Source organism: Anomaloglossus baeobatrachus, chromosome 9, assembly GCF_048569485.1.
Source record: "Anomaloglossus baeobatrachus isolate aAnoBae1 chromosome 9, aAnoBae1.hap1, whole genome shotgun sequence".
Classification (NCBI taxonomy): Eukaryota; Metazoa; Chordata; class Amphibia; order Anura; family Aromobatidae; genus Anomaloglossus; species Anomaloglossus baeobatrachus.
This window is the reverse complement of record NC_134361.1, coordinates 37,284,028-37,296,404: the sequence shown is the minus strand read 5'-3', so window position 1 is coordinate 37,296,404 and position 12,377 is coordinate 37,284,028. Positions and strand designations below refer to the sequence as shown.

General features: G+C 54.7%; 1 protein-coding gene across 1 annotated transcript in view; it reads left to right on the top strand.

Moving 5' to 3' along the window:
- HNRNPUL1 (heterogeneous nuclear ribonucleoprotein U like 1) overlaps positions 1-12,377 on the top strand; it is a 126,952-nt gene that overhangs the window by 86,227 nt on the left and 28,348 nt on the right. Inside the window, exon 12 of the mRNA XM_075323550.1 lies at positions 99-422. Within this exon, the coding sequence (XP_075179665.1) occupies positions 99-422 (324 nt within the window). The remainder of the gene's footprint in view (positions 1-98; positions 423-12,377) is intronic.

The following is a 12,377-nucleotide window of genomic DNA, read 5'->3' as shown; positions in this document are numbered from 1 at the left end:
GATATGGCCACCTCAAAAAAATACCTCCTTGTTACTTTCCCGATTTTTCACTGTACAGCGTCTAAATGACAGAAATGATGCTTCCAATCTCTCCACAGCAAATTTTAGTCTGCCCGAACCCGGGGACTTCTTAGAAGAGGTTATCTTCATCGAGATGCAAAAGGAGGAGGCAGAGAAACTGGTCCGCACGTATAACGAGGAAGGAAAGAGGTCGGGGCAACCCCCAGAAAAGAAATTCCGAGGCCGCGGCGGGGGACACCCTGGTGGTGGTGGAGGAGCCGGAAGGGGAGAGGCTCCACGTGGTGACTTTCAGAGATCTGATAACCGGGGCCCTCCTGGTGGAAATAGAGGAGGGTTTCAAGGTCGTGGTGGACACGCCGGTGGGGGATTCGGCAGAGGCGGTGGTCCTGGAGGTGGAGGATGTGAGTATTGATGGTTATCTGTAAGAAATGTTTAGGCTGGAGCTGCGCCGTCGCTTTGATCTTAAAGAAAAAAGATCGCTCTGTGCAGCTGCTACATCGCAACGTAAAGTAAGCGGATGGGGCACAAATGAGTTCTGTAAATGTCGGAACGGGTGATTTTCTGCATCGTTTTCCCCACTGCTACAATTTACCTGCAGTGTAGCAGCTGCGTAGTGATTTTAGCCGTGCGACTTGTCACCGCCAAAGTCACTGTGTAAGTCCTCTTAATGTGGATAATTTTGCATTAGAAATTATCGAATGTTTTATCCATTAGGAAAGTTGATGCTCTCTGTAGCGTGAACTTGTTAAAGGGAACCTGTCACCAGATTTGGCCTCTATAAGCTGCGGCCACCACCAGTGAGCTCTTATATACAATGTTCCATAATACTGTATATAAGAGCCCAGGCCGCTCTCTAAAAAAAACAGCTTGTATACTACTCACCTAGGGGGTGGACCGGACCGATTGCTGTCGCTGCTCTCTGGTCCGTTGCCTCCTCTCTGGCAGTTGCCGTCCTCCTTCTACCCAGCCCAATATGGATGACATGTCCTACGTTCGACGTGGCGTACGTTCGACGTGGCGTACGTTCGACGTGGCGTACGTTCGACGTGGCGTACGTTCGACGTGGCCTACGTTCGACGTGGCCTACGTTCGACGTGGCCTACGTTCGACGTGGCCTACGTTCGACGTGGCCTACGTTCGACGTGGCCTACGTTCGACGTGGCCTACGTTCGACGTGGCCTACGTTCGACGTGGCCTACGTTCGACGTGGCCTACGTTCGACGTGGCCTACGTTCGACGTGGCCTACGTTCGACGTGGCCTACGTTCGTCCTCTACGTCCTACGTGTGTCCTCTACGTCCTACGTGTGTCCTCTACGTCCTACGTGTGTCCTCTACGTCCTACGTGTGTCCTCTACGTCCTACGTGTGTCCTCTACGTCCTACGTGTCCTCTACGTTCTACGTGTCCTACGTGTCCCCTACGTCCTACGTGTCCCCTACGTCCTACGTGTCCCCTACGTCCTACGTGTCCCCTACGTCCTACGTGTCCCCTACGTCCTACGTGTCCCCTACGTCCTACGTGTCCCCTACGTCCTACGTGTCCCCTACGTCCTACGTGTCCCCTACGTCCTACGTGTCCCCTACGTCCTACGTGTGTCCTACGTGTCCTACGTGTGTCCTACGTGTCCTACGTGTGTCCTACGTGTCCTACGTGTGTCCTACGTGTCCTACGTGTGTCCTACGTGTCCTACGTGTCCCCTACGTGTCCTACGTGTCCCCTACGTGTCCTACGTGTCCCCTACGTGTCCTACGTGTCCCCTACGTGTCCTACGTGTCCCCTACGTGTCCTACGTGTCCCCTACGTGTCCTACGTGTCCCCTACGTGTCCTACGTGTCCCCTACGTGTCCCCTACGTGTCCCCTACGTGTCCCCTACGTGTCCTACGTGTCCCCTACGTGTCCTACGTGTCCCCTACGTGTCCTACGTGTCCTACGTGTCCCCTACGTGTCCTACGTGTCCCCTACGTGTCCTACGTGTCCCCTACGTGTCCTACGTGTCCCCTACGTGTCCCCTACGTGTCCCCTACGTGTCCCCTACGTGTCCCCTACGTGTCCTACGTGTCCCCTACGTGTCCCCTACGTGTCCTACGTGTCCCCTACGTGTCCCCTACGTGTGCCCTACGTGTCCCCTACGTGTGCCCTACGTGTCCTACGTGTCCCCTACGTGTCCCCTACGTGTCCTACGTGTCCCCTACGTGTCCTACGTGTCCCCTACGTGTCCTACGTGTCCCCTACGTGTCCTACGTGTCCCCTACGTGTCCTACGTGTCCCCTACGTGTCCTACATCAGCCACACAGACCGGAATTGCAGTCATGCGCAGGCGCACGTTGATGTGTCCACCTCAGGGCAGATCAAAGTACTGCAAAGCGCAGGCGCGAGGAAAAGTTAAAAACTGCCCGCGCACTACAATACTTTGATCGGAGCAGGGCAGATGAAAGTGCACCTGTGCAGGACCACAATGCCGATCTGTCTGGATGATGTAGGACATGTCATCTGTACTGGGCTGGGTAGAAGGAGGACGGTGTTCGCCACAGACAGGAGGGGCCGGACTGGAGAGCAGCGACACCCATCGGACCAGACCGCCCTCTAGGTGAGTATTATAAAAGTGATTTTTACGTTATAAAGCATGGCCTGGGCTCTTATATACAACATGTTAGAATGCTTTATATAAGAGCCCGGTGGTGGTGGCCGCAGCTTATAGTCACCAAATCTGGTGACAGGTTCCCTTTAAAGGGACCCTGTCACCAGAGTTTTACCTATTAAACTAAAAGTCTCCTTTCTTTGTCGCTCCATTGGGAGACCCAGACAATTGGGTGTATAGCTTCTGCCTCCGGAGGCCACACAAAGTATTACACTTTAAAAAGTGTAACCCCTCCCCTCTGCTATACACCCTCCCGTGCATCACGGGCTCATCAGTTTTTATGCTTTGTGTTGAAGGAGGCACACATGCACGCAATGCTCCACATTTTAGTCAGCAGCAGCTGCTGATTATATCGGATGGAAGAAAAGAGTGCCCCTAACAGGGCCCCCGGCATGCTCCCTTCTCACCCCACTCAGGTCGGCGGTGTTGTTAAGGTTGAGGTACCCATTGCGGGTACACAGGCAGGAGCCACATGCCGTTTTCCTTCCCCATCCCTTAGGGGCTCTGGGGAAGTGGGATCCTAACCGGTCATCCAGCCACTGGGACCGGGCTCCCTCCGCAGCCCCTGGGGGAATCTGCTGGACAGGAGACGGAGTATCGTCAGGGACATGGCCCTGCATCTACAGGTACTCTGTGTCCCCGTTGGGACGGCGCATGAAGCACCTTGACCTCAGACGCAGCTGCGACTGCGGTGTGGATTTTTTGTCTGGGACTACCGCGCCGACCGTGCCTGTTTGTCGGCCGCGGTTTATACTTTCTTCAGCGCTCTATTGGGAGACCCAGACGATTGGGGTATAGCTACTGCCCTCTGGAGGCCACACAAAGCACTACATTAAAAGTGCAAGGCCCCTCCCCCTCTGGCTATACCCCCCCGTGGTATCACGGGTTCTCCAGTTTTAGCTTTGTGTGCGAAGGAGGTCAGACATTCCATGCATAGCTCCACAGATTTTAGTCAGCAGTAGCTGCTGACTGTTTCGGATGGAAGAAAAGAGGACACATATAGTGTCCCCAGCATGCTCCCTTCTCACCCCTGGATGGTGTTGTAAGGTTGAGGTACCTATTGCTGGTACAGGGCTGGAGCCTGACATGCTGTTTTCCTTCCACATCCCCTGGTAGGGCTCTGTGGAAGTGGGATCCTGCCGGCCTCTCAGCTCTGATGCCGGGCTCCATCCACAGACCCATTAGAACCTGATGGATTCGGAGCAGGAGTACGATCAGGGACAGGCCCTGCATCATACAGGTACTCTGTGTCCCCGGCAGGCACAGACACACTCCGGGCTGGCTGGGTGTTGTAGTGCGCCGGGGACCGCAATGTTGGAGTTAGTGTCCCTACAGATTACTGGGGGATTGTTTGTGTTTGGGAACGCAGCGCCGACCCCCGCTGGACCGGGCGGCGCTGCTGTGACTTGTGGTGCGCCGGGGATCCGCCGTCCGCGCTTTTACGGCGGCGGCGGTTATAAATTTAGTCCCCGGCTTTTTTGGGCCTAGGACGCCGGCAGCTCCGTTTCGTTCCCGCCCCCACCCTGTCATTCAGGGTAGGGGAGAGACGCTGTTCGCTAGCAGCGACGAGGGCTGGAGCCTGTTTTACATGCTCCAGCCCTCACACTAGGCACAGAGGGAAGCAGGCTTCCCGCTCTTGGCCAGGAACGCCCAGGGCCCGCCCCCCTTCCTCTCTCGAGACGCCGGCAGCCATTACATGCATGCCTGGCTGGAGGAAGGACGCAAGGCTCTGGGAGACCTGGACTAGGGGCTATCTGGCGACCACACACCCGCTTTTTAAGCGGGCGGTAAGCGATTTTTCTGTGCTGGTCCCTCTAGTGCCTCACTGTGTATCAGTGTACTGGGTACAGATATATAGTTATTGTATTACTTGCACTGTGAGGTGCGCTTCTGGCTGCATATCCCAGATCGCTCTGTGGAAGCAGCAACATGTCATCCTCAAAACGCAAGGCGGCCAAGGCAAAAAGGGCTGTGTATACTGCGTGTGCTGCATGTGGGGCTAATCTACCAGCAGGCTCCGATGACCCCCATTGTGTGCAATGCTCCGACCCGGTGCTGCTTCGCCGGCCGGAGTCAGGAGAGGTAGCGACCCAGGCTGAGACGCTTGTAAGTTCTGCCCCGGTGACAGGGACAGACTTTGCAGTTTTTGCAGATAATATGTCTGTATCTATGGCAAAAATCCTTGAGACCTTGCAATCTATGCATGGGGCGCAGTCTCTGGGCACGGCGAGGCCTCTGTCCTCAGGTCCCCCTTACTTGGAATGTATCCAGCCCACAGGGGGGTCCCCGGCTTCTCAGGCCGAGGATTATGACTCAGATGATGGCCCCAGCCACCCTAAGCGAGCTCGCTGGGAAAGACCCTCGACGTCTTCACACTGCTCAGGGTCTCAGCGCAATCAGTCTCCCTGTGATGTGTCTGATGAGAGTGATCAGGAATCCACTCCTGGAACCCCTCTCAACCTGGATACCCCGGATGGGGATGCCATGGTAAACGACCTTATCTCAGCCATCAATAGGCTGTTGGATATTTCTCCCCCAGCCCCTTCAGCAGAAGAGGCGGCTGCGGAGCAGGAAAAGTTTCGTTTCCTTTATCCCAAGCGTAAATTGAGTGCTTTGTTAGATCACTCTGACTTCAGAGAATCAATCCAGAAGCACGACGCTCACCCAGAAAGGCGTTTCTCTAAACGATCTAAAGATACGCGTTTCCCTTTCCCCCCTGAGGTGGTCAAGCGCTGGACACAGTGTCCAAAGGTAGACCCCCCGATTTCCAAACTTGCAGCTAGATCCATAGTTGCAGTGGAGGATGGCGCTTCACTTAAAGATGCCAATGACAGACAGATGGACCTTTGGTTAAAATCTGTCTATGAAGCTATAGGCGCGTCGTTTGCTCCGGCATTCGCAGCCGTATGGGCACTCCAGGCTATTTCAGCTGGCTTAGCAAAAGTGGATGCTATCATGCATCCAGCAGTGCCGCAAGTGGCGCACCTTACCACGCAGATGTCGGCGTTTGCGTCTTACGCTATCAATGCGGTCCTAGAATCTACCAGTCGCACCTCAATGGCGTCCGCCAATTCGGTAGTTTTGCGCAGAGCCTTGTGGTTAAAGGACTGGAAAGCAGATGCTGGTTCCAAAAAATGTTTAACCAGTTTGCCTTTGTCTAGAGATAGACTGTTTGGCGAGCCATTGGCTGACATCATTAAGCAGTCCAAGGGTAAAGACTCCTCTTTACCACAACCCAGAACATCCAAACCTCAGCAGAAAAAGTGGCAGCAGAGGTTTCAGTCCTTTCGAGGTTCGGGCAAGACACCATTTACCTCGTCCAAAGGGACTCAGAGGACGCAAAGAAACTCAGATTCGTGGCGGACTCACACACGCCCCAAGAAAGCAAATGGAGGTACCGCTTCCAAAGCGGCTACCTCATGACTTCCAGCCCCCCCCCTCCGCATCGCCGGTCGGGGGCAGGCTCTCCCGCTTTTCCGGCATTTGGATGTCACAGGTCAAAGACCGGTGGGTGACGGACATTTTGTCTCGCGGGTACAGAATCGAGTTCAATTCTCGTCCTCCAGCTCGGTTCTTCAGAACCTCCCCACATCCAGACCGAGCAGATGCTCTGCTGCAGGCGGTGGATTCCCTAAAAGCGGAAGGAGTGGTTATCCCAGTCCCTCCTCAGGAACAAGGGCAAGGGTTTTACTCCAATCTCTTTGTGGTTCCAAAAAAGGACGGCTCGTTCCGTCCTGTTCTGGACCTAAAACGGCTCAACAAACATGTGCACGCCAGGAGGTTCCGGATGGAAACCCTCCGCTCTGTCATTGCCTCAATGTCCAGAGGAGACTTCCTTGCCTCAATAGACATCAAAGATGCTTATCTCCACGTGCCAATTGCTACAGAACATCAACGTTTTCTACGTTTTGTGATAGGAGACGACCATTTTCAGTTCGTAGCTCTTCCATTTGGTCTGGCGACAGCCCCACGGGTCTTCACCAAGGTCATGGCGGCGGTGGTAGCAGTCTTGCACTCTCAGGGACACTCGGTGATCCCTTACCTAGACGACTTATTGGTCAAAGCTCCCTCTCAGGAGGCATGTCAGCACAGCCTGAATGCTACGCTGGAGACTCTACAGTCTTTCGGATGGATCATCAACTTTCCAAAGTCGATCCTATCACCGACTCAGTCACTAACGTATCTTGGCATGGAGTTTCATACTCTAGCAGCGATAGTGAAGCTTCCGCTGCACAAGCAGCGGTCACTGCAGACAGGGGTACAATCTCTTCTGCAGGGCCAGTTGCATCCCTTGCGGCGCCTCATGCATTTCCTAGGGAAGATGGTGGCAGCCATGGAAGCAGTTCCCTTTGCGCAGTTTCATCTGCGCCCACTTCAATGGGACATTCTCCGCCAATGGGACGGGAAGTCAACGTCCCTGGACAGGAAAGTCTCGCTTTCCCAGACGGCCAGGGACTCTCTACAATGGTGGCTCCTTCCCACCTCATTATCTCAGGGAAGATCCTTTCTGCCCCCATCCTGGGCAGTAGTTACGACAGATGCGAGTCTGTCGGGGTGGGGAGCAGTGTTTCTCCACCACAGGGCTCAGGGGACGTGGACTCCGCAGGAGTCCACCCTTCAGATCAATGTTCTGGAAATCAGAGCAGTGTATCTTGCCCTACTGGCCTTCCAGCAGTGGCTGGAAGGAAAGCAGATCCGAATCCAATCGGACAACTCCACAGCGGTGGCATACATCAACCACCAAGGAGGGACGCGCAGTCGGCAAGCCTTCCAAGAAGTCCGGCGCATTCTAATGTGGGTGGAGGACAGAGCATCCACCATATCCGCGGTTCACATCCCAGGCGTAGAAAACTGGGAAGCAGACTTCCTCAGTCGCCAGGGCATGGACGCAGGGGAATGGTCCCTTCACCCGGACGTGTTTCAGGAAATCTGTCGCCGCTGGGGAGTGCCGGACGTCGACCTAATGGCATCCCGGCACAACAACAAGGTCCCGGCATTCATGGCGAGGTCGCGCGATCAAAGAGCTCTGGCGGCAGACGCCTTGGTTCAAGATTGGTCGCAGTTTCAGCTCCCTTACGTGTTTCCGCCTCTGGCGCTCTTGCCCAGAGTGCTACGCAAGATCAGATCCGAGTGCAGCCGCATCATACTCGTCGCTCCAAACTGGCCGAGGAGGTCGTGGTATCCGGATCTGTGGCATCTCACGATCGGTCGACCGTGGTCACTGCCAGACCGACCAGACTTACTGTCCCAAGGGCCGTTTTTCCATCAGAATTCTGCGGCCCTGAACCTGACTGTGTGGCCATTGAGTCCTGGATCCTAGCATCTGCAGGATTATCTCAAGGAGTGATTGCCACAATGAGACAAGCTAGAAAGTCGAATTCTGCTAAGATCTACCACAGAACGTGGAAGATTTTCTTATCCTGGTGCTTGGCCCAGGGAGTGTCTCCCTGGCCATTTGCATTACCCAAGTTTCTTTCTTTCCTGCAATCGGGGTTAGAAAAGGGCTTGTCGCTCAGCTCCCTTAAAGGGCAAGTTTCGGCACTATCCGTGTTTTTTCAGAAGCGTCTAGCACGTCTTCCTAAGGTGCGCACGTTCCTGCAGGGGGTCTGTCATATTGTGCCCCCGTACAAGCGACCGTTAGATCCATGGGATCTGAACAGGGTACTAGTTGCTCTCCAGAAGCCGCCCTTCGAGCCTCTGAAGGAAGTTTCCTTTTCTCGGCTGTCGCAGAAAGTGGCGTTTCTTGTTGCCATCACATCGCTTCAGCGAGTGTCTGAGCTGGCAGCTCTGTCATCCAAGGCTCCCTTCCTGGTGTTCCACCAGGACAAGGTTGTGCTGCGCCCCATTCCGGAGTTTCTTCCTAAGGTCGTATCCTCTTTTCATCTTAATCAGGATATTTCCTTGCCTTCTTTTTGTCCTCATCCGGTTCACCGGTATGAAAAGGACTTACGTTTGCTAGATCTGGTGAGAGCACTCAGAATCTACATTTCCCGCACGGCGCCCATACGCCGTTCCGATGCACTTTTTGTCCTTGTCGCTGGTCCGCGCAAGGGGTTGCAGGCTTCTAAAGCCACCCTGGCTCGATGGATCAAAGAACCAATTCTTGAAGCCTACCGTTCTGCGGGGCTTCCGGTTCCTTCAGGGCTAAAAGCCCACTCAACCAGAGCCGTGGGTGCGTCCTGGGCATTACGTCACCAGGCTTCGGCTCAACAGGTGTGCCAGGCAGCTACCTGGTCCAGTCTGCACACTTTCACCAAGCATTATCAGGTGCATACCTATGCTTCGGCGGATGCCAGCTTAGGTAGAAGAGTCCTGCAGGCGGCAGTGACACCCCCATCGGGGAGGGCTGTTTTGCAGCTCTAACATGAGGTATTTCTTTACCCACCCAGGGACAGCTTTTGGACGTCCCAATCGTCTGGGTCTCCCAATAGAGCGCTGAAGAAGAAGGGAATTTTGTTACTTACCGTAAATTCCTTTTCTTCTAGCTCTTATTGGGAGACCCAGCACCCGCCCTGTTGTCCTTCGGGATGTTTTTTTGTTGTTTGCGGGTACACATGTTGTTCATGTTGAACGGTTTTTCAGTTCTCCGATGTTATTCGGAGTTAATTTGTTTAAACCAGTTATTGGCTTCCTCCTTCTTGCTTTGGCACTAAAACTGGAGAACCCGTGATACCACGGGGGGGTATAGCCAGAGGGGGAGGGGCCTTGCACTTTTAATGTAGTGCTTTGTGTGGCCTCCAGAGGGCAGTAGCTATACCCCAATCGTCTGGGTCTCCCAATAAGAGCTAGAAGAAAAGGAATTTACGGTAAGTATCAAAATTCCCTTCTTAGTCCTCGGCTTTTGCGGCCTACTGTGTTAAACTCCCGCCCCTGAGCCTGCCAGTCAGGGAGAAAGGCGGGACGGTCGGTATGATGCCGACAGTGAGGGCTGGAGCACACTTCGCTGTCCTCCGCCCCCCTCACTGATCTCTATGGGCCACCAGGTTCCCGCACTTTTGCGGTGCCGCCCACGGCTCTCCCTCCCCTCGGAATGCCGGCAGCCATTGTTATAATTCTGCCGGTGGAGGATCTCAGAATCTGCAAAGGTTTCCCACTGCTCTGGGAGAGGGGGATCCTAACCGGTCGCCATGCCTGGGACCGGGCTCCATCCGCAGCCCCTGGGGGATTCTGACGGACAGGAGACTGGACATCATCAGGGACAGAGCCCCGCATCATAAGGTACTCTGTGTCCCCTGAGGGACGGTGCATGCAGCATCTGTGTTACAAATGCCGCAGCGGTTGCTGAGTGGTTTGTGAGACTGGGACTACCGCGCCGACCGCGCCATGTTTGCCGGCCGCGTTTTTAAATTTAGTCCCCGGCTCTTGCGGCCTAGTACCATATACTCCCGTTCTCAGGCCTGCCAGTCAGGGGTAACGACGGGACGGCCGACTGGACGTCGGCAGGGAGGGCTGGAGCATACGTTGGTATCCTCCTTCCCCCTCACTGAGCACTGTGGGGCACCAGTTTTCAGGTGCTGACCCCCCTTGGTGCCGCAGTATATATATATATATATATATATATATATATATATATATATATATATATATATATATATATATATATATATATAATGTTTATTTATATGGTATATGATCTCACTGTCCGGCAGCATTATTTGTTTTTGGCTGTATACCCTCACTGATTACTCTGCGGACGACATGCTGTTGTCTGCTCTTAAAGAGTAAGGGTGCCAAGGCACTGGCTTATTTTGCAACCTGTACCATATTACAGGCAGGTTCCACATACCCTCATTGTGTACAATGCTTGGCCCCGAGGGCACTCACTCAGCCGGAGCCTCCGGCACTGGTGGGACCCTCGGCCAGGTGGTACCGCCGGTTTCCACTGCACAGATGACAGGGACAGAGTTTGCATGTTGGAATCAGCAAATCTCTGAGTAGCTTTCACATTCCAGGACTCAGTCTATGGACAGAGGGTCTGCTAAGATACTGGAAGCCTTGCAGTCCAGACCGAGAACACAGGGCCAGGGAGCTGTGAGTTCATCGCTCCCGGGTCCCTCTGGGTCGGTACAACAAGGGGCTCCTGGGGTAACACCCAGATCCCACGGTGAGAACTCCGTCACGGACCGCGGCCTCTGATAGGCTAAGCGGGCCCGCTGGGAACCTTCCCCGACTTCATCAGGAGTGCGTGTTTCGATCACTCTAACTCCAGAGGGGCCGTCCAGAAGCACAGAACTTTACGGACAAGCGCTTACTAAGCGCCTTATGGACACGCGTTACCCTTTTCCCCCCTGACGTTGTTAAGGGTTGGGCTCAGTGTCACAGGGTGGATTCTCCAGTCTCTAGGCTGGCGGCTAGATCCGTAGTATTAGTGGCAGATGTCCATCTCTCACGAATGCCCTGACAGGCAAATAAAGCTTATGATGAAATCCATCTATGAAGCCATAGTCGCATCTTTTGCTCCAGCCTTCGCAGCCGTGAGGGCACTCCAAGCTATCTCAGCTTCTCTGGCTGAGATTATTGCGGTTGCACATACCTCTGCCCCGCAGGTTCTGTCCTTCACTTCTCAGGCGTAGGTTTTTCTTCGGCGCTCCATTGGGAGACCCAGACGATTGGGTGTATAGCTACTGCCTCCGGAGGCCACACAAAGTATTACACTAAAAAGTGTAAGGCCCCTCCCCTTCTGCATATACACCCCCCGTGGGATCACGGGCTGCTTCAGTTTTATGCTTTGTGCGAAGGAGGTCAGACATCCACGCATAGCTCCACTGTTTAGTCAGCAGTAGCTGCTGACTATGTCGGATGGAAGAAAAGAGGGCCCATACAAGGGCCCCCAGCATGCTCCCTTCTCACCCCACTTTTGTCGGCGGTGTTTGTTAAGGTTGAGGTACCCATTGCGGGTACGGAGGCTGGAGCCCACATGCTGTTTTCCTTCCCCATCCCCCCTCGGGGCTCTGGGTGAAGTGGGATCTTACCGGTCTCCAGGCACTGAGACCGGGCTCCATCCACAGACCCGGAGAACCTGCTGGATATGGAGCTGGGTATCGTCAGGGACAGGACCCTGCTACATTAAGGTACTCTGTGTCCCCGTACACATCGCGCACACACACACCAGCATTGCTGGGAGTGTTAGTGCGCCGGGGACAACAGCGCGGAGCGCTTGTGCTATTATTCACTGCAGCTTAGCTGAGTGAATTTATGTGTTCGAAACTGCCGCGCCGGCCGCTGCGGGGTGTTTTACACTGTGGCGCGGCTGGGACTTGTGGTGCGCCGGGGACTTCCGCGCTGGCCGTGCACATAGGACGGCCGCGCTTATTACTCGAGTCCCCGGCTTGGCGGCCTAGTTTTCGCTTCGTTCCCGCCCCCAGCCCTGCCAGTCAGGGGAGGGGCGGGACGCTGTACAGAAAGTCAGCGCCGAGAGCTGGAGTCTGCTTTGCATTCTCCAGCCCCCTTCACTGGACACAGTGGGACGCCAGTTTCCCGCTCTTGTCTGGGGCACGCCCACGGCCCGCCCCTCTTCACAAGACGCCGGCAGCCATTCCTGCACGCAGTCTGGGCTGGAGAAGGGAGACAAGCTCTGGGCAACCAGTCACAGGATTCGGGCGACCACACACCCGCCTTTGTGCGGGCGGTAAGCAGCACCTGAAGTGCTGACCCCACTAATGCCATTTGTACTTTATGCCTAGATGGCTAGACTACAGCAGCAAAAAGCAAGGGTGC